The 23,027-nt window shown below is 39.0% G+C and overlaps 1 protein-coding gene across 7 annotated transcripts in view; it reads right to left on the reverse strand.

Moving 5' to 3' along the window:
• Nucleotides 1-23,027, reverse strand: part of camsap2a (calmodulin regulated spectrin-associated protein family, member 2a) — a 47,376-nt gene that overhangs the window by 15,829 nt on the left and 8,520 nt on the right. For 4 of the 7 annotated variants that reach the window (XM_032525728.1, XM_032525725.1, XM_032525724.1 and 1 more), the window contains exons 3-7: nucleotides 11,445-11,606; nucleotides 9,776-9,859; nucleotides 3,908-3,940; nucleotides 2,423-2,564; nucleotides 1,595-1,734 (exon numbers count right to left, since the gene is read on the reverse strand). In XM_032525728.1, the coding sequence (XP_032381619.1) occupies nucleotides 1,595-1,734; nucleotides 2,423-2,564; nucleotides 3,908-3,940; nucleotides 9,776-9,859; nucleotides 11,445-11,606 (561 nt within the window). The remainder of the gene's footprint in view (nucleotides 1-1,594; nucleotides 1,735-2,422; nucleotides 2,565-3,907; nucleotides 3,941-9,775; nucleotides 9,860-11,444; nucleotides 11,607-23,027) is intronic. The other 3 variants (XM_032525730.1, XM_032525729.1, XM_032525726.1) reach the window with 1 other exon arrangement.

The following is a 23,027-nucleotide window of genomic DNA, read 5'->3' on the forward strand; positions in this document are numbered from 1 at the left end:
TTTAGAGCCAAAACAGATAAAAAATATATTTTACATACATATAGTATTATTCATGCAAAGCCATACAATGCATAAATGTAGCACGTTTCTCAAACGTAAGACCTCCTTTCACAAAAATACTACAACACTATAATTTTGGTTGATCTCAGGAGACCGATATATGTTATGTAAGACAGGGAGGGAGTGAGTTTACTGTAAGTACAGCAGCCCAAGCTGTTTCTATGACGGGTGCATTGCAGCAGTATTACACACAGCATATCACATTTATATACCAAGAAATTAAAATAAATCATCTCCCATCAGTAGCAGATGACCTCGATAACGCACACAAACAGTGGTGACACTGGTATAAGGTGTCGAATTGAACAGAGGACTGGGAGATATGCAAAGCGAGCTGAGAGTTAGAGAGTGAAAGGGAGCGAGACAGAGAGAGAAAGTACAACAGAAGAAAATTTGGAAAATCACAGAAACACACACAAAAAATACAGGGCAAGAAAGTTTTAAAGAATGACAAAGAAAGAAAAGAAAAAGGAAATTAAAGAAGGAAATAAAGAAGAAAAACAAAGAAAGAGTATGTGAGGAAAAAAAACACACGCAGACATGTTGGTATGGCAGTGCAGCTCTCCAGGCTTGTGGTTGGTTAAGACAGAGATAGTTTGGATTGAATGGTTTTTCCACAGCATGACTCACCACACTGGCCCACAGAGCTGCCCATTTCTCCTGTTTCATTTAGCCTTTCTCACTGGATACCACACCATATGGTTTTCTAATCAGTTTCAGCAAAAAAAAAACAACAACATTCGTATATGTCTGTAATTTAGCAAATTTGCCATTGAAGACTTGACATTACTAAAGGGTTGTTTTTTTAAATAACCACCACTTGCTTGGATATTACGTTAACAGCCATTTTATATAAGACCCCCATGTTTTTTCTACTAACTACAATTGTCATTTTTTTCTTCCTGCTAGCACACACACACACATTTTCACACACACACACGCACACACACACACACACACACACACACACACACACAAGGCATGCATATTTTAAGGTTTCAACAAGTCAGCAGGTTGGCAGTATACATTTTGGCAGATATTTTTTCAAGACTATAACGACGATTACACACTACCTGTAAAAGCCATTTCAGAGTGGAGAATTGGTTTACCGACTGAAGCTTTGGACATTATCCACACAGGATCAGTATTAGAACACAAGCATCAATGACCTGTATTATTATTTTTACTAGAAAGAACTGAAAGTCTTTAAAATGATTGTTTAGCTCAATTTACAAGACTCATTTCTGAAAATCAACAAGCTTAAAAAAATGGTTTCCAAGGAACTAAAAAAAGAAGTTTCTAAAGAATTTCTGTAAATGTGTAAGAATTAAATAACGTTACTCACTAAATAACTCTATGAGAGAGTTTTTTCCCTTCTGTTAGTCAGTGACTTACAGTAACTTACTGACTAAACTTAACAAGCCCAAATCAATGGATTAATACAGAAGTGAGCATTACATTGTTTCTACTATAATAGCAAATCTCACATATTGGAAATGACTTGGTGTTGAATGGAGCCAGATGTAAGCCATACCTTGATGGTAGAGGAGGCGTAGAGCATGTCTTCCAGGCTGAAGTGGCAGCAGCTGTTCAGGTTGTCTTTGCAGAAGTCCTGTATGAGCTGCAGGTTGTACAGCCGATCAGCCAGCGTCATGTTCTCCTTCAAACAGACATCTAGGAGGGCAAAGAGAGCCATCAGGTGTCAGTGCGACCTCAGTATGAATTTGGTTATAAAACACACCTTGTGCTTTTCAGTGGGCTGATGGTTTTTGTTTGAGATCAGAGATGGGTGCAGTGTGTTAAGTACAAAGTTGAGGGTCTTTGACCAATCATGGTGCATGTCATGAACCTGTGGGTGGAGCTGGTTGTTAATACATTCAAAGAGTAAACGGCGTTGAGTGATTAATCCTTTGTCCCTCTGATGTTTTCATTTCAACGGAATGTGTGTGTGGATACGTATTGTGTATGAGTGTGTGTTTGATGAGCCCACTATCAACACACTTCATTAGCATGTAATTATGTTGTATCTTTTGTTTGTGACTGACCTTGGATCTATTGATTGATCCAATCAGGGACAGGGGACAAAATGGCCCAAATTAAATTTCAAAACACTGCCAGGTTTTGAACACAAAATCTTGTCAATTTTTTATTTTCATATTGAACAGTTGTGAGGAATAAAAACAAACAGAATCAGTTTGCTGAGAGCTCAGCCATATCCTTCTTTGGTTGGAAAAAAGGGTTTATTTTCCATAGAAACAGTTTAATGGCCAGAAACCTTTAAAAAGAAACATTCAGTATTTGCAGAACGTCCTGTCCCAAACCAACACACACACACCAACTCTTACATTAGCCCACTCCTTACCATCCAAAGATAGCAGCTGAGGGCAATAGAAGTGCAGCAGGGTGCCCAGGGCCGAGCCGTCCGTGCTGTCTTTCAGCAGGTTATCCACTGGGGGGATCCAGGGAACCGGCTGGGTCGAGGCCGGCTCCTTTCTGTAGCGAGCCTGCGTAACATAAAATACACACCTATAAACAAAATTGCATTGTGCAACGTTAATCTGCATACATCTACAGTACCTGTTGGTCCAGACATGTCCTATTGTTTCTGTTTTCAATCACAGCTGCAAATTGAACCATGTATAATGATGCAACCATCACAACAGCTGTATCTTTATTTTTCTTTAAAGCAGCAACACTTAAGAACACATCAAGACTTCATTAGATTTACTCATGTATGGAGGTAAATGAATGGGTCAGGAGTTACAGCGAGTGTAGTAAAATGTTTTAATAGTGAGCCCATTAAGGGGGTAAAAAAAAAAAAAATTGTTCAGCACAAAAACAACTGAAGCGACTCACTTATTATTTTTTTGAGATGTTGAGATCTTTGGTTGTCCTTGGTATACTACCAGAACATAATGAACTTAAATAGTGAGTATCTATAAAACAGCACTCTAAATTCAATTCAATTCAATTTCAATTCAATTTTATTTATAGTATCAATTCATAACAAGAGTTATCTCAAGACACTATACAGATAGACCACACTCCAGAATTTACAAGGACCCAACAGTTCTAGCAACAGTCTCCTCCAGAGCAAGCAACAGTGCGACACAACATAAATGAAAACAACATTACCATATTGATGTGTGTAGTGAGTGTAGGCCAATGGAATGAACATACACATTATGTTCCACTAAAACACATACACAGTGTTTGAATCAAAGAGAGAAAAAGTTACAAGAGGGTCTATAGTGAGAACTGGCACAGGGAATCTGAAACAATTCCATGCCAAATGCTCCCAGACATCCCATTTCTGAAAAGAAATTCTAATAAAAATTAATATTTTTTTCCTTTTCTTTTGGCTAATCCCTTGGGAGCTCTTCAGAGGCTCCCCAATGGTCTCTAGTTCCACTGACAAGGACCTTAACATAAGCAAATACAAGGAAGAATGTTCTGAGAATCTGAGTTCATATAGACATGTTCCTAATGTCTACTTACCACAGATTTCCATAAACGTAACCTTACACTCAACTGCTGTTAACAGGGACTGTAGAGAATAAAGATAACTGATGTATAATGTTATTCACACTCTACTGCTTTATTTAAATGGCAAATAATTACATGTGTTACATTTCCACAGTTTATTTTAATATTTTTTTTGCTGTGTACACTCACATGAATGCAGCACAAGGGAACACTTGTTAATCAGAACAGGGGAAGAGAGATGTTGTTGTTTATGCAACAGTGATAAACTGATGGCAATCAAGACAGAGAGAGGTAGGGGGGAGCTAGGACGGTCACTATGGATACACAAATGAAAGAGCGTAGCAATGATTAGTTGACTTACTGGCACAAGCTTCATGTACCACTTGGTTGGAGACTGCAGCAGCACAGTGACAGAAAAAGACAACAACATAGAAATACCTGTTAGTGAGATTAGTTGGTAATGCAATTAGTAATACAAGGAAAGACAGGACAGCAGTGAGATACAAGGAAGAGACCCTGTGTGTTATTGAAAGATCACGAAAAGCAGCCCACACAACCCAAAATAACCCTGAAATTGTGTTTAGTGTAATTTAGTGTTACATTTTGAGTGTGTATCTTTTAGGCTTTTGATGCTCATAATTCTACAGATAAAAACTTTTGTGCATACGTTTTTGAACGATATCATACAAACATGTTCATTAGAATGCATTGATCTAAAGCTGTATGCACAAACTGCATCAACAAAAATGGCAAAGCTTTTTGATAATGTATTTTCATCATTGCTGTTAGTCGTCAATTAACAGTTTTAGTTGTTGTAAATGACTTCTGAACAGAAATTAGCTGCATTTGTAAGTACAAAAAGGAATTTTGTTTGAGGTGCACATGTATTATTCCTCTAGCGGCGGATGTGCCCATCAATGGACATGCATCAGTCTCTCCTGTGTGTAAAAGACACACTGCTTGATATTGTTAATCTAAGTTCAATGCTGATATGTTGAAACATAAATGGGAATTGTTTTGAGATTCATTTGCTAAATTTCATCTTATTAGGGGACACTGTACGGCACCAAGAAAATCAGGAAATGTATCTTATTGTTGCTAAAAAGAAGAGCATCAGCTAAATACCCACAGTAGCTAAAAGAAACAAAATAACAATTCCACTGCATAAATGTAACCCAACTGTCAGCAATCCACCAACAGTGTAAGCTAAATCCAAAAGAAGAGAGGCTTGCCTCAGTTAATAGCTAATTCCCAGACTACCTAGAAGCATCAAAGAACCAAATGTGAGTGCCACTCAAAGTGGCTGGCAAGTGCTCAACTTCAAATGGTGAGCCATGACTTGAGAGAAAATACAGCTGCTTTGTACTGAAACCCCCAAAATGAAAAACCAAGACAGCAAGAGGATGAAAGGATCAGCTGTAGCCTTCTTGGATTTTCCTGATTTGATTAACGTCACAGCCCCCTGAATGGTAATTTTAGTCACCAGTAAGAGTCTGATGCAATCAGAAGAACACATGTGATGTTATCTAATAAACAACATATTAGTTAATCAGTTTTATCCATTTGCTAGTGAATGGACTGCCTTGGCTTACCTGTATTCAAATATTAGATTATAGTGGAATGCAGAAAGGATCCATGAAAGATAGAAACATCACATATTTTGTGTATATTCTAAACACAGATGTATTAATGATATTAGAAAAGGTATTTGTAGGCAGAGAGGGAGACATAAGACAAACTCTGCCCTTAATTCACTTACATTGTTTTTATCTTTTTCTTTCATGTCCATACTGAACATCATGTGTTTTGTATCTTCTATGTCAAATGGTGTCTGTAAACCATTTACAATACAAGAGATTCCTTATGTTTACCTGTTAAAGCTAAATTAATTTAAATATAAGCTAAAATATATAATAATGCAGGACTAATATTATATATAATAAGGTTTACTCAAACAAAAACGTGTATGATAACAGCTCAAATCCTCCTGTTTCTGCTTAGGTACCCTTTAGCAGAGACAATAAGAATGAGTGTGCTTGAGATGAGTTTGGGGTTTTAATAAAGGGTGGTTTTATGATGCAAATGGCTAAAAAATACCAGCCTGGTCAACCCAAACTTTCAATGATGGAGTATTCTGAATACACTGCTGCTCTAAACCTGCTGTCCCAGTTTAAAAAAAAGATGGAGAAGATGAAAACCGTCTCCATCTTAAGTGATGATCTAAATTGTGGGCTGAGCGGAGTCAAACTGAGTTTAAAATCTGCTATAACCCCCAATCAAACCCCTGGGGAGAGTTAAGGCCCTTAGCTATCATCTCCTTACAGAAAAGCACACAGACACACACATACACACGCACATACACATACACACACACACGCACAAACACACAGAGAGAGAAAGCGAGAGAGAGAAACAGAGACTGACTGACTGACAGACAGACAGACAGACACACACACTACACTTATGAGTATGTACTATGTACAGACACTAGCACCCCACCCGTCTCCACTTCAATTATCCTGTAACTCTGCCAATCAAAGTTCATCCTCTGAAGCCAGAGATGTCTGGCTGAGCTGTAGCTCAGCTTTTGAAACTTAAAAGGATTAGGCCTGACTTCTCTGTCCTGACGTTGCCTTTGCAGTCCTCCCCTCCCACCCCCTCCAATCCGCCACTCACCTTCACCCCTGGATTCAGTACAGTAGGTTCAAATAAAAATAGTGTTGCCCTAGTGAGCTCTAGTGTTGTCCTAGTAGTGTTTGCGTCTCTGTCTGACTGAGACAGCGTGACTCACACTGCAGTCAGACTGCAAAGACAGAAGGGGGAGGTCTGGGAAGGTGGAAAGTGATGGTGTGAGGCATAGAAGGAGGATAGATGGAGCCCCCCATATGATAATTACTGTAACTGCTGAATTTATTTGCTTTCTTTGGGCCAATCAACTAATTTTGTTGTGAGGGTGGTGAATGACTAGGACACTAATACTTAGGCTTTGTTTGGTCTGAATGAAAAGGGAATAAAACAAGTGGTTTGTTTCTCTTAGAAAATACAGTAGCTTCTTCTTAGTTTGGCAAGGGAAGAAATAAATATTTTTGGTCTGATTGCAGAGGAGGGACAGAGAGTCCAAAAACAATGTGGTGGTTTTATGACCATAATGTAGAAATTATGCTTGTGCCATTTTATAACTGATACACTTATGTAAAAATTCCATACACTGAAATGGTAAAAGGCAGAAAACTAAAAACAAATTCTAATGAAGTCATTACTGTATTCAAATGGCCAAAATGCTGACTGTGCCTGCCTTCGTATACCAACACAGCAAGCAGTTGTTATGCAACATCTCCTGTCTGAGTCAGCTAGAACATTAAGTCCGACACAAATTAAGGTTCATAAACTGTCCTGTAAATGCTATTTAAACCTTAAACAGAAAGACACAGAATTCAGCAGCTTTCTGCCTGCAGCTGCTGAAACAGCTGTGCAACTGCATTATCTAATGACAGGGACTTTTATCACAGTTCAGACCAGAACAATGTAGCCAAGAAAGAGAGAGAGTGGGATGGTCAGAAACACACACAGACACACAAAACACACACACCAATCAACACACACCAATCAACATGAGCTAACGGGATGATAACACAGAAAGGATTGCTCCTGTGCCGCAGGAAATGTATTTTCTGTTTCCTGCTGCTTTCTTTGTGTTGGAATTTTAAATTCGGTAGATTTATGAGGACTATTTTTGACTGCTCCTCAGATCTCTGCAAGGTAAATTGAGACAACTAGCTAGACTATCCAATCCGTCCAATCTGAGTTTTCTCTCACACGACTATTTTGCGGTGGCTCTGTGCGGAATTTAGCACCGCCCGTGATGATTCTGTTTGCTTTAAAGAACCACAGCGTGTTTTCCTCCCGTTCCAGAATGCTACGTGGAGTAGGCAGACCCTCGTTGAGCGCTCTTTGGAGGAGAGTCAGGCAAAGTGAGATGACAGAAGGGCTAACTTTCATGCTCGGGGGCCAAACAAATGAATGTGTTAACACTCACATCAAGAGCAGGAGTGGCTTCACATGTGACATACCGAGTCAGCAACACGGTGACTTCACTGTACAAAAGTCTCCCCTTTTTCAACAAGCATAACAAAATCTACTGATGAAATGGTTGGTCACTTGTTTTGTCATGCAACTTCATGTTTATGTGTGTGTTCATGTGGAATAGCTGAGGCATGCAGTGCTGTGTCTGCACACTGACTGGTCAGATCAGCATCAAACTCAGTGGAAGTCTGCGCAGCCCTGGGACTGGGAAGGGAACCACACACAAAGTGAACACACTGCAGTGCTTTTTCAACTCTCAACTCTCTGCAGGCTAAAACAGGGGACAAGGTTTCAATATTTTCCCTTAGGACGACTAACTCTAACTCTCTAAACATTCCTGCAAAGCAGCATCTGTAACGGTGTTGTGTCATAGTGTGTTGCCTTTCATGAACTTTGAGAACGGAAGCTAGGAAAGGAGTCTAGAGTGGAGGAGTGGAGTAGGATCAAGGGCAGGGAAACAACAACACAAAAGAAATTATTAACAGAAGAAGCAGGAGACTGAATTGCTGCTGATGTACTTGAACTGACATTTATCAGGGTTATCTGATATGTGTTGAGGTGGTTGATAAACACAGAAACTTGCTAAATAAATCATACATTGTATCATTAAAAAACCACAAACAGGTAACATTTATTTCTAGAAAACTGCTGTTGCTGCATAATAACTGATTTGGAGGCGAGGAGCAGAAGCATGAAGGATGATTGTGACATCATCCACCCAAGCTCCTCCCTCTTCTCCGAACATCACTCTGCTGTGTCAGGGGAATGGGTAGCTGTCGTTGGCCATGCCAACTCTGACCCTCACTGACAGATCATAATACTAAATGTTGCATCGACACACAAACATGTAGCTGAGTGTGAAATTTACAAGTGGAAATGAAAAGCTTTAATATGGTATGTGGTAAGATTTAAATTCCACAAGTGGGTGTATGCATTATTCAGTTTATCATTGAATTATTTATTGCAAATGCAGTATCAAACTACAGAATCCAAACACTGATTACTCCAGTTACTCAAATACAACACACACACACACACACAGACACACACACACACAAAATGTCTGCTGAGACTAAAACTTGCTAAAAATCAAAAAAAATAATACAATCTATCATTCAAAATACACACACAGGTACTGTTTCTTTCTAGATCACTGCTGTTGCTGCATAATAACTGACATGGAGGCGAGGAGCAGAAGCATGAAGGATGATTGTGACATCATCCACCCAAGCTCCTCCCTCTTCTCCGAACATCACTCTGCTGTGTCAGGGGAATGGGTAGCTGTCGCTGGCCATGCCAACTCTGACCCTCACTGACAGATCATAATACTAAATGTTGCATCGACACACAAACATGTAGCTGAGGTGAATTTACAAGTGACGATGAAAAGCTTTAATATGGTATGTGGTAAGATTTAAATTCACAAGTGGGTGTATGCATTATCAATTTATCATTGATTATTTATTGCAAATGCAGTATCAAACTACAGAACCAAACACTGTTACTCCAGTTACTCAAATCAACCACAAACACACACACACACACACAACCACACACACACACACACACAACACAACACACACACACACACACCACACACAACAGACACGACATAGACATAGACATAGACTAAGAACAGACACAGACACAGACACACACTAGATATATAACAGATTTGGACTGCGGGCAGGACCACGCACATGGGTGACCTTGCACTAAATGACTGATGGCCCTAATGAGGCCAGAGAGCACTGATGTTCCGGTGACGGCACAAATGAAGTGAGTGATGCTTGCACAGTCGTCAGGATTGCTAAACTCGTTATGATGTTGAAGATGCAGCCTGCCGTTCTCTCTCTTTCTTATTTATAAATACACACTGAGCTTCATCTAAAGCTCAGACATGCATGAGTGAGATTTTCTTCGATGGTAGCTGGGCTATAAGGGCTTTTCGAGGAAACTGGTCTCAAAATATTAAAGTAACAAATATCTGTCAGTCAAGAGCAGAATGTTGTGGTAAGTCCATTAAGTGGAGCCAAGGATTTCAGTTAGCTTTTTTAGAACTGTCCATCAAACTGGCGACATCTGTATGTTCATATTAAGTTTGTGAAGTGTTGGGAGAGAGGAAGGAAAAAGGAAAAACACCAACCCGAGGACTCCCAGCAGAGTCGGTGCTCTGTGTCTCCCTCATCCTCTGCTCCTGAGCCACGATGTCTTTCAGATACTCATTAACCTAAAAGACAGAGGACAAACAAGACTAAAATTCAGAGCTGCAGCTGAATGAATTAGAAAAGTAATATAAGGCACCTACTATGACTAATACTTCATCTTCAGCTCATATTGCACTCATATGTAACAGTAAAGTTGAAAAGTAAAGTTGATAATGAAATTTAACTTTCCAACAGTGGAACATAAGGGTGATAATTAATCAAATGACTGCACTGTCCCAAAGCAAACCTTTATTTTGTTATCATTACTTTAGCATTTAAGAATAAAATTATTTGATTGTGCTTTTGTTTTATTGTGTCAACATAAAAGACCCCAATAGAAGTCTGTGTTGAAATGCATCCATTGTAAAAGGTTTTGGATTTTCAGAATCAATTATAATACAAATTCAATGAATCAAATCAAATCTCATTCATCTCAATCTCATTCCTGCAGTGTTGACAACTGACAATATTTACAGTACATACAGTTCTCCTCAAATTCATTTGGTTAAAGTTAAAGCAGGAATCAGCTGTGAATTGTGGACCTTTGGAACACAAAGGAATCCCAACAGAGAGCCATGTGTCCGACCAGTAGGAAACTACGACCACATCTGTTAACTATTTTGTGTGTAGTGTGTGTGTGTGTGTGTGTGTGTGTGTGTGTGTGTGTGTGTGTGTGTGCGTGTGTGTGCGTGTGTGTGTCTGTGTCTGTGTAGCTCAGAGTTGGCAGGAGCCCAGTGTTCTTACAAGACGAATGTAAACAGACTGGGCCCTGTAGCATTGTATGGAGGAGCCAGCACCATCTGCCCATGCAGGCCATGTAGCACACTTTGTAGTGTAAAAAGCTGATTTCCACAGAGCATGTCATTTTTTAAGTGCATTACGCCACATTTTACTGATGTGGAATATGTACTGTAAATATATTTCATGGACATTTTTTGAAGAATTTATTTGTTTCCTTGTAGCTCCTACAGAGACTTTACACACATTATGTGTAACTTGGACTAAGAACAATTATTAAATATTATTTTGTGATTTTAAGAACGTGACAGACTGCCCAAACAACATGTGCAGACTTGATGCTTGGCTGTAAAAAACAATGTAGTTTCTCCTGTTTCCTTAATTTATATTCTCTTGCACATACATACAGTGAGTCATGGACATGCTTTACATGACAAATGTAAACACACGGCAATCCTTGCATCAGTAACAGTCTGTTTAAAGGTTAAAAGGTCAGTGAAAGTAGTAAAGAATTGGACAATCCCACCTTTATCAAACCCACAAAGATGTTTTCACATGCTGCAAGTTCACTTGCGAGTTCACTATAGCACAAGGCATGGTGTGCATGTATCAGATTTGATGGTATTTAGGTCAGTGTTTTTAACTGTAATATCTTGCAACCAAACAGCGCACTGTGGGACCCAATGACCCTGAGTGATGGTATCTACAGTAACCTGTGTACAATATGACCAGCAGCCTGCTCCTTGGACAGATACTGAACATGTGACTTACTTTTACAAGTTTATGATATGGTCCAACCATAATGACCAGTTTCTCAGAATCTGTCCTTGTAGCTCAAGCAAATCTGTCATTTGAAAAAGCTATACCCACCTTATTGATCCAGGTGGTCACTGCGTCCTCTGTGTCATAAGGTGTTTCCACCTCAGGGTCGTAAGACGAATACTGACGAATGCAGGCCATCACCTTCTCGACGCTCACCGTCTCCACTGTGTACGCCATCATCAAAGTGTCGATCATTGCCAAGTGAGCGCTCTGTAAGGGAAAATAGTACAGAGAAAGATTTAGAGGGTGAAAACTACATTACACTACACAATAACATTTCCTGCATGTTATTAACAAAGCCAAAGGCCCTTCAGGTGCATTGAGATGAGAACGAGACATGAACAAGCCAATAAGAAGTGTGTGAGCAAGACTGCAAATAGCCCATGTATCTGGCCAGTTTAAATTGGCTGGCTAATCTTAAAAACCTGTTGTAAAGTTTGAAAATGGCACATCCAGTCTGCAACAGGGAGACAGCACTGCAACAAAAATTTGCGGACTGAGTGAGGACTCCAAATCCTCTGCTGTACATCCAAAATTGTCGTGAGTCAAACATTCACTTGTTGATGTTGCCCTGGAAACAAGTGCCTTCATCCCTAGTTACAAGACCCAGTTTGTTCACAGCGACCACTACCCTTTGAGAAGTCCGAGTAGGACATCTTTCTGACAACTGAGTCCAATTAATAGGCATCCATTATGAGCAGCTCTACTCATCTTTATCACTGAGTAGAGGGTTTTACTTTGAAAAACTATGAATATAAATCAAATTTTGGACACATAAATTCATCATCCAATGTACATTACATTACAGTACATTGTGTAATTGTGAAAATCTCTAACCAACTTCCGTGTCCTTTTTTCCTTTGGGCATTTTTTTTATTTTTTACTGTGGTTGATCTGTGGTATCATTCAGTATGTCAGTCAGTCTCAACAACTCCGATGTTTGATAATTACTGCGTGTTGTATGACTGCTCTACTCTTGCACTTTGGCTCTAATCCCAAAAGGAACGGTTTAGAAATATAGCGTTTCAATCTGACATTGAACACGATACAAGAAACAGAACACAGGAAGGTGAGGTTTCCAGTTCTACGCTGTAATATGCAAATATATTTACATCATAATTTCAGTATCTATTGCTGTATGTAAAACAATACAGCAGTAAGTTTTCAATTGGTGGATGTTTTTTGGGATGGAAATCCTCCACAATGTAGCCTTGTTTTTTGTATATTTCCTCCATTATTTGGGTTTCTAATAAAAAACTACTTCCTTGGATAGATTACAATGTTCTTATTAAACTTTCAACTGTGTAAATACAAAATGGCCATTTGCAATTTTCATTTATTTAACCTATTCATAAAAATTAGATGCAAATCACTCCAACTTCCAGCATTCCACAGGCGTTCACACATCAGGCTAATAAAGCCAATCTTTGAATGGTATCAAACATCTAAAAGTACTGAAGGTATTGCAAGGGTTACAGTTATGAGACAAGTCAGATGTTGTGTGTTTGCCCTCGATTCAAAAAATGTAATGGGCAATTTTAATTTCCTTTTTGCAGCCTAACACCAATACATAATAATAATAATAATATATTTTATTTGTTGGTGCCTTTCAAGACACCCAAGGACACCTTACCAAATATTAATAAAAACATACATATATAATGTATGTTGTTATGCATAACCGCACAATATCCACGAACCATGAATCATGGAAAAGGAGACGCAACGGCATGACATCCAGAGTTATAGTTTGTTTAAAATATACAATAGCAGATGTAACAGAGGACAATATGTATGTATTAGCGCTACCTTTGGGGAGACAAAACCTCCGCCCTGATGTTAGCATCTGGAACTCAACATGTAAACGATGTTGAGAGTCCAAAAACGTAACTTTCCTATGACCTCAGTCTGTTTTCTACAGTCATAGTGAAACTTGCTCAGTGGCTAGCCAGGTCCCCATGGTACCAGTGTAAAATATAACTGAGGAGCTTCTGCTTGGCCCATTTCTGTTGCTTAAAGATATGAATAATCTTTTTGTTAGTAGGTTTATTTTTGAAGACTGATGCCTTATTAGCCCATGCTAACTAGTTATGTTGCATCATGATACAGATGTTATGAAAGGCAAGATCAAAGCAGTAACAATTATTCATAATTAGCAGAAAAACATTAATTCTCTAGAATTCTCAAACCAGACTGATAGACGTTTTCAAATAACCATAGTCAGAAAACATTTCTAACAACTGTAATACTCATGCATGTTGACATACAGAATGTATTTTAAGCAAGACACTGTACTGACAAATAACCAATCACTTTCATTTGCAATGTGAGTGAAAATAGAAGCTGAATGTGGAATTACACCATTGTCTTTACTGCACCATGGTGATATGGTGTAATGTGTGTGTGTAGTTCTTGGCTCATACCTTTAGCTCCCTCTATAGTGCCTTCACCCCCACACATTACCCAGGAATCAAAACTCTAAATATTTATAGCTTAGCTGAAGGATTTCCATGAGCTAACCCGATTAATTGGCCGTAAAGTTAAAGCAGCCCCTTGAAGATCCACAATGATGCAGTGCACCAGAGTCTGAGAAAAGGAACAATGTATTAAACATGTCACTGAAGGGTTTTATGGTGAAAGTGATGTTGAAGAGCTCTTGTTTGCTCACTCTGTCACTAACTATGCCAATAATAAAGCAGTGTATAATATCATCTTGGATTATTCATGTTAAAAATCTGTGCCTTTTGCATATTATTCCTTTAATTATATTTCTTTTTAATGTATGCCATTTGTGTGATGACAGCTGGAAAAACCAAGATATTTTCATTCCCCAAATATATAGCATGATAAAGTCAAATTTGCCATCAAGTTAGCTACTATGAGTGCATTTTTAGTTCAAAAATGAATTTGCTGTCTGACATTGCATTAACTTAATGCTTACTTTCCCCTATCTTTGATCCGGCAACCAAGCGGCAAACCAATCCCATTTAATAATACACTGCAAAGATGTTTCCTATTGGGCTTCATTTAGCCTGTCCAAACACTGTAAAAGAGACAGACAACAAAATGTGTGCGCATGCATGCACAGACACAGACACAGACACAGACACACAGACAGACACACACACACACACACACACACACACACACTTATCAGTTTGTAGTGTGTAGTTACAAACATGCCCTGTATTTCTACAACTAACGATCAACTCCAGGCAATACCGATTTTGAAAAGGCCAAGGAACCAGCTTCATTCCTCAAAGGAATCCTGACCCCCTGACCCCTTGCTTCTGTTGAGCAATATGATGATATTGATTTGGATCTGCTGCGGTCTGATGAGATAAAATGACAACAATAAGAACTAATCTTGTTTACTTTACCACAGACCTGCAGTCTCTGATCATATTGAGCGTGTGGGAGGAAAAGGCTAGTGTAGGACCACATGCTCATTAGAGGATCCGGGTGTTTTTGACACTGGGATCATGCAAACTTTAGAATGTGACAATAGCAGCTTCTTTGAGGACTGAAAAGCCAGAGATGTTAGCAATAACTGTTTAGATAAGTCGTTTAAACTTGAAAGTGCCATGCCCACAGTTTAATTCCTTCTCTGCAAACTCTAACAGGTAAAAAAATGAATTGAGAGAACAGTGAAAGAGGAGGAGGACCCACTACAAAGATGATGAAGAGGGATGCAGACGAAGGGAAGCGGTTTACACAGATTCAAGTAAAAATCTAATTACTTTTAATTACAAATAAAGCCCGAAAGAAAATTCAATTCAGGGCATCATATATTTTAGCAAGTGTTGCTAGTATTGCCTGTATTTCCAACACTTGGATTTCATCAAAAAGCTTAGCCAAAAACATGTCTTAGTATTTGGAACTGCTTGAAATCATGGGGAGAGGAGTTTAAGTTATTTATTGGGGATGCCAACTGACACACATTTCCCTCTTGCAGTTTTCAAAACATGTAGACCGTGACAAAAAACTGTTACGGTCACATTTAAATTTTGATATTTTCACATTACTTTACTAAATGATGTACTGGGTTTGACTCTGGAGATCAGTAAGGAAACGTATTTCAGCTGCAAGTTGTTGACTTGTACTTCAAAGTGATAACACATAACAAGGAACATGCGTTTCTGACAGCTGAAGGAGCGGCTGACATTTACTGCATGTCCATTTTTATGGACCCAAATTTAGAAAACTGAAAGTCGGAAGACCAAAATGGCATTTAGGAAACTTAAACTCCTCATTAATATAATTTATAATAGCATTTTTCAGCTGACCCTATATAAGAGCTTCCTAAATTGCATCAAAATAGATGCAACTGTCTCATTGTATTTGATTTCATGTGAAAAATGCCTTGTTAAAGGTCCTCAAAAAGCATATAAAGGAAATAAGGTATCACAACTTAATTAGTTCTGAATAAGAGTTGCTGTATGGGTAACGCTCACATCAATGGACAGTCAGTGAAGGACCAGCTGACTGTGTAAATGTCAGGTGAAAGCTAGAAGGAAGAAGAAAGGCTTCAGTAACCGAATGAATGAGTGGTGGTTAGATGGAGGAAAGACATAGAAGAAGAGAGGGAGGAAGAATATGAAGCAAGAAAGACGTATATTCTTCACTGCCCAAGGAAAGGGTTAGCCTTTCATGTTAGGCAGACCCGCCAGTTGTTTGTAATAAGGCCGTTTCCACTGTGATATCCCATGACGTCATGTTTTCTAACCTTTTGGTTTGCTGAGCACACATGCTTTGCTTCAGCACTCCTTTACTTCATATTCATACAGTTGTAAATATCCACACATTGGAGCTGCCCGGCCCAACCTCTGTCTTCCACTGTTGGCCAATGAGCAGCCCCACTGGAGCATGTATCTATACAGCTGCAAGAGGGGAAAATGTTGTGAAACCTTTTGATTAAAAGACTGCTTCTCTAACCTTTAGTCTCTGCTTCCAACAACATATTGCCTTCTCCATCATATGCTGACTAAAGCTACATTAATGTTTAGTTATTCTTATCACACATTGTATACAGCCACAGTCTATTCCGTGACCAAAGACACAAGGATTTTTGCATTCTCATCTAAGCTGATTACATCCATAAAACTTGTTTTAAATTCTCACGAGGTAAGAAGATGCTCCTTCATGGTCAATATCCTGTTTTTATTGTATAGCTACATTGCTGCCTCCTCACCCAGGGAGAGAAGCAAACACTGTTCATTATTAATATGGCTTCTTGGTGAAAGAGGAAGGATGAAAATCCACCGTAGGAGCCTGATTTAAACATTGCACTCAAAAAAAAATAAAAACAATAGTGTGTGATGTATTTCACCTCATTGTTGTGCGTCTGTTGTACTTAAACTAAAATATATTTAATAAGAGTTTTAAACTGCTTTTAAACTGCTTGAACCAGGTAACAGAAGATACACAATACCTACCTCGCCATTACCATACAGGATCTCTGAAAAATGTTTCTGTGAAATCGTGACATTGACTTTATTCCACTGCAACATGATCTGAATTGAGGCAATGACTACAATAATGTCTTTACCACAACTTACAGGAAAAACATTTAAGGGGCTCCAATGGGCCACGACTAATGATCAGTCTGTGCCTGTTTTTACTGGAGTCCAAGGCTTCGTTGATTATTTATGATAGTCCAAAAGAGTGTGAGCAGAAAATGACTGTAAAATGAACAAAACCATCAAACTTCTGCCCTGTAGTCTTCTGCAGGACACGCAAACGTCCGCACACACGCCCGCACACACACACACACACACTCCCACAACACACCCACACACACACACACACACACACACACACACACACACACACACACACACACACACACACACACACACACACTTAGCTTAGGGATGCTGAAATATTGAAATGCAGTCTCTTATATTATTCCAGCTCTCATGTCCAGGCCCAGAGGCCTCTAGCTTCAGGTAACTTCCCAGCAACACAGCTGGACATGGAAAAGCTCTCAGCTGCACCTCTCTCTTGTCTCTTTCGAAGGTCACCACAAGTATTTAAAGTAAAGTTGAAGGAAAAAGCAGCACCACTTTTTTGTATGAATATATTTTCTTTGCTTTAGTAAAAAAGAAAGAAATGATTGCATACAACAAAGTGCAAGAGCAGATCATTTCAAAGTTTGTTTTATCCTTACTGGTTGCCAGATGAAAGGAGTTTAATAACAACATAAAAAGAAAAATTCAGATGATCACAAGAAGGTATGTTATACAAGGTGACGTGTGCCTTAGCCAGCTAGCAGAAAATCCCGAAATTTAAATCTCAACTAAATTGATGTAAAAACCCAGACAGGTGAAATTCAAACTGAATTGAACATAACCATTTAATTAAAGTTAAACCATGACTCCTCCCAGTAAACACAGTTACCAGTCTCACAGGCAACTATGCATTGCTTCCATATGGTTTGGACAACACATAGCTGCATTTGGAATTTGGACAATGTTATCCAAAATGATCATCAATACTTTGGAAGTATAAAACCTTCCTCTTTCTCTCAGAAGTCTTTTCTTTTTGAATGAAGACATGGCATAACCCACAGAGCTAGCCCAATCATGAGCAGAAATAAAAATGCTCACGCACACAATTGCACACTTTTGGATTTACAAAATACCAATTGTGAGGTCTGGCATCACTTGTGGGAGTGGAGCTTTTAAGCAAAATACCCTCCCCCCTCCATATGCTCCAAACCCAAACTTACAATTATATGGAAACCTCAAAGCTAACCTTAGAACACTATCTAGGGACACGATCACAACTACCAGCCTGGAAATACGCCTGCACTCCAAATCCTTCCATCAAGTTTAAAAAAGGCCCTCTGTGTTGAAAGTGTTTCATGTGTGGAAAGTGATAAAAGAGGGTTTGATTTCATTTAAAAATGGGAAATGCCACTCATTTTACATACGCATGGCTGGCATGTACCTGGTGTTCAGACTAAATCCCTGTGAGAATGCAGATTTGTGTGACCACAGAAGGACATTTGATTTCAGATACATCTGGTTCTATGCACAATTCCCCATTTTCCTAAAAGTTATGTTTTCTCATACACTGTCTTAAAAAAAGCCCTCTTCTCTCTTTATGTCATAGTCTCTATTTCACACTATATCTCATTGCAAGTACCTAAAACTGGGTCTTCAACAAAGCAGAGCATTATCTGCTGGGTTGCCTGCTTTTATCATGGGTTGGTATGTGGAAATAGAGAGAGAATTGTATTATTTATTGTTGTGTTTGAGTGTTTCTATGGACCTTTGTATGCAACAATCGAGGCTTCTTTTTTTCAATCTGCTTCTCTGATGGAAGTTCATTTGTTTAAATTATTCAAAAGTGAAAATAACACACACACACACACACACAAACACACACACACACACACACACACACACACACACACACACACACAAAAACACACACACACACACTACAATTGATTAACTAATACTATACTAACACTTGTTTAATTGAATCTAAAAAAATGAGATTCTGTATAAGGTTTTGCACAGGGCGACATCTGTAGCAGCATGAATTCATAACGGATTAGGTGCTATTATAGCCTCACCAATACTTTCATTTGTAATGTCAGTAATAATAAGGGGAACCAGGTGAATATTTTAAGATATGTAGAATGTGAATGATTTCTCCCAAGAAAATCCCCTGCTCCACATTCTGAAGAGAAAATTACACAGATTTTCTCTATTAGTATAATAGGCTTACTGTGCCAATTTACCAGATCAGGATATATCATTTAACACTAGTCTCGCATTGCCAGAGCCTTCCTCCACAGCGCTATCGGAGCAACGGCGCCACTGCAAAATAAGCTCGGGAAGGAACTTGTTTTGTTTTTGTAACGTGTACATTCAACGGTTGTTTTGGTCATGCAACAGTAAACTCAGATTGGAGCTTTTTTGATTTACCCTGCAGAGATCTGAGGAGCTTTTTACCATAGTCCTAATAAATCCACCAAAGTTTAGAATGCCCACACAAAGAAAGACCGTGGTAAATGAGTGAAAGTTCCGTCTGCAACGGAGCAGTCCCAGAAGTGGAACGTCTGCACATTCAAAAAAACAATTCTCACTGTAAAAATACTAACATACTAAAATTTTTCAAATGTTTCCAAGTGAGGAAATCTTTTAGTGTGTATAATCTATGTACATAACCTTACTCATTTCCAACACTGAACTGAGAACTTGTAGGTTTTGTTAACTGCTTTTATTAGTAGTTACTACAGGATGTTTTTTCTCAATATGCCGTAAGTGTAAAAATCTGTCTATGGTCTGTCAGGTTACTTCTTCAGGCTGAGCCACCAGGCACTGACCTGCGCTCTCCCCTCTGAGCCCTGGCTCCAAAAGAGAGCAAAGACATTGATCAATACAGTAGATGTCTTTGAATTATTCTTAGTCTGGCACCTCACCTGGGACAAAACGTATAGGTACTGAGTTACTAGTTACTGCTTACTGTGTTATATCAGCTAACATCAAACACAAGCTTAAGCACAGCGTCCTCTCTGCACTGTTTAAAAGGCCTGTAGACAAATATGCTCCCAGTTCGAAATCAGGATATTAAATTAAAAGCACAAAAAATACATCAGCCTAAAACAGAGTCAGAAAGAAGATTAGCACATCATATGACATCACATAATGTGCTTGCTGCCTACCCATCCATACTGTGCTGCCTGGCAGTCGCCGCTGGCATTGAGCATAACATGTTGGCTGTGACTTCGCCGAATCAAAAGGACAGAAAGTACTTGGATGGGCTTCCCTTCCACCTTGCTGCTTCGGCTCGTCTTTGTTCGTAAGATCAGAGAATAAGGGACAGAGGAAGCTAGTTTGATTTTAAGCAGTATTTTTTCAGCCTGACAGGTTAGCTTTCTGTATTGTATTATATTGTGTGTGTGTGTGTTTGTGTGTGTGTGTGTGTGTGTGTGCAGGGGGGCAGCAGTGTCTTAGAAATACCATCTGCCTGCTTGTATGAATCCTGCATTTCAGTATTCTCTGCCTCAGAGTGTAGCAGTGTTCTCACAGTACAGAGCTGCACATACAAGCACAGACTGCGCATAGGACATATGCAAGCATAAGCACCCCCACTCTTGCACCCACCTACACACACACACACACACACACACACACACACACAGCCTACTAGAGTGTAACCATGGAAACGGCGCTCCTGCCCAATAGGGGTTGTGATTGAGGAAGCGGAAGGGAGGGAGTGTATTCACTTCTAATAATCCATGCAATACATGAGTTGATGAATCAATCTGTCACACAATAAAACTGAACTGACAGACTTTTTTTTTTTTATCAATGTAGACTGTTAAAAATCAATGTGTTAAACTTTAGTATTAAAATGTATATGTAGCGACTTATAACATAGTTAAATATAAAACACACAATATTAGAAATGTCTGATGAATATAGACTGCTGCTTACATTTAGCACAATGCATTCTATTTTTGATGTATACACAAAAGCAAAATAACTATCATATAATAATGTGTTAATAGTACATAATCTAAAGAATATGAAATACAAGGAGGGAATTTAAATTCTTGTTGGTAGTTAAAACTGGCTTTTAAATTTATATCATCACACAAACATTTGAATCTATTGCACTTTATACCTATAAAGAGGGACATCTGATATTGACAAGTCATGACATCATTAAGCTGCAAATACTAACCACAGGATTTTGCTATTGATGATGTTCGTTTTGGGAGCTGCTGCTGTGTGTTTGTGTACACGTTGTGTTTTGTTGCACAGCCCATGCAACACTTCTGTGCAAGGGAACGTTTTGGAGGCTAAAATAACTTAATTATAAAATTTTCTGTGTGACTACAACCGGTGCCTTAAGGACAACTGGCAAACAACTGAGTAGAAAGCATTGGAGTAGATTCCACATTACAATAGTGCTGTAATTAATTTGCCATAAGGCTTACAATACATCTAAAAATAAACCCCCAGTAGTTTCACTCTAAAGCAGCATGGTGTCATCAAGAACTACATAACACATTAGTTAATGCACACATTAGAGATGCATTTGCCATTTGAAAGCACTCTCTTGATTTGAAAGCATTCTCTAATGTACTATACTAGAATAGACTATAAACCTCTTCTGTTTTATAGATTTTCTGACATAATGTTGAAGACACATCCCCCACGTAGCCTATAAAGCAATTTAGAAACCATATAAGGTGCTATGCCTCTTATCAGCAGTTCACACTCCCCATACGGCCGTAATAGAGTCTGATTTATACACTTCATTATAAAGTCTGACCTACAACATGACCTATTTACTACAGCTTTATTAAATATTTAAGCTGTGACATTCAAGGTTTGGCAACCTGGAAGAACATCGGTTCTCTCCACGACAAAGTCAAGGAAGTTACTATCCTGTGGACGATCGACATAGCCTGGTCCTACCAGACAAACGTATATTACATTTGTACACAGAGTCTGGCCAGGCTATGATCGACGAGCAGGGCTTCTCCCAATGAAACTGTTAAAGGCCCCATGTCCCATGATCCCTTTTTGGATGCTTTTATATAGGTCTGAGTGGTCCCCTAATACTGTTCCTGAAGTCTCTTTCCCAAAATTTAGCCTTGACAAGGGTGGGGGTGTGGCCTTGATCAACTGCCACTTTGCCCGTTTGAAAGCCATGAAGACTCTCTCTCATGGGTGGGCCAGATTCTCTGGGCGGGCAAAGCAAAGAAAGTGGGGTGGTAACCTTGCCCTTTATGACCTCATAAGGAGCAAGATTCCAGATCGGCCCATCTGAGCTTTCGTTTTCTCAAAGGCAGACTAGGATACCCAGGGCTTGGTTTACGTCTATCGCCATTTCAAGCCACTGGAGGGCCATAGGCAGGCTGGGGGGAATGCACATTAAAGTTAAAAAAACCTCATAAAGTGAAATTGTCCATACCATGGGACCTTTAATTTAGAATAGGTAATAAAGCTTCAGATTGTGGCACATTTCCTCGTCCATTGAAATCCAAAACAACAGTCCTGCATCTTTGCAGTGGTAATTTCAACCTAATGAAGGGGGAAAAAAAACGTGCTTGTCCCCTTCTCATTATCACTGCAGAGGGACCCTTGAGAAAGGAAATTAACCATCAGTGCTCCAGTGCGGCTGCTCTGTATCCAGCAGATTGTATGAATGTGGAACAGAGCGTTGTTGCAAAAGCGTGTTGTTGTTGATTGAAACAACCCTGAATATATTAAATAAAATAATAAAATGCTGTTTCTCTACATTAACCAGTCTGTGCCTTGCTGCGGGGATGCAAGAGGCACTCTACACCGTGCAATTAGGTTCTTAGATACCTGCACCTTCTCACTCAACACACTTACACACATGCACACATGTGGACACTCATGCAGCCTCACACACACACACATCATCTATTTTCATTCATCATCTAGACAAATGTGGGTAGTATCGAGTTACATTTACTCGAGTATGTTTTTGAAAAAATTATACGTACTTCTAGGAGTACTTAAAACTTTAAATCACTATACTTTTTTACTTTTACTAGAGTAAATTTGTGAAGAAGAAACTGTACTCTTACTCCGCTACATTAGGCTACTTTTGACCTCTTTGGTATTCTACGTG

This window comes from Etheostoma spectabile, chromosome 9 (assembly GCF_008692095.1).
Source record: "Etheostoma spectabile isolate EspeVRDwgs_2016 chromosome 9, UIUC_Espe_1.0, whole genome shotgun sequence".
NCBI lineage: Eukaryota > Metazoa > Chordata > Actinopteri > Perciformes > Percidae > Etheostoma > Etheostoma spectabile.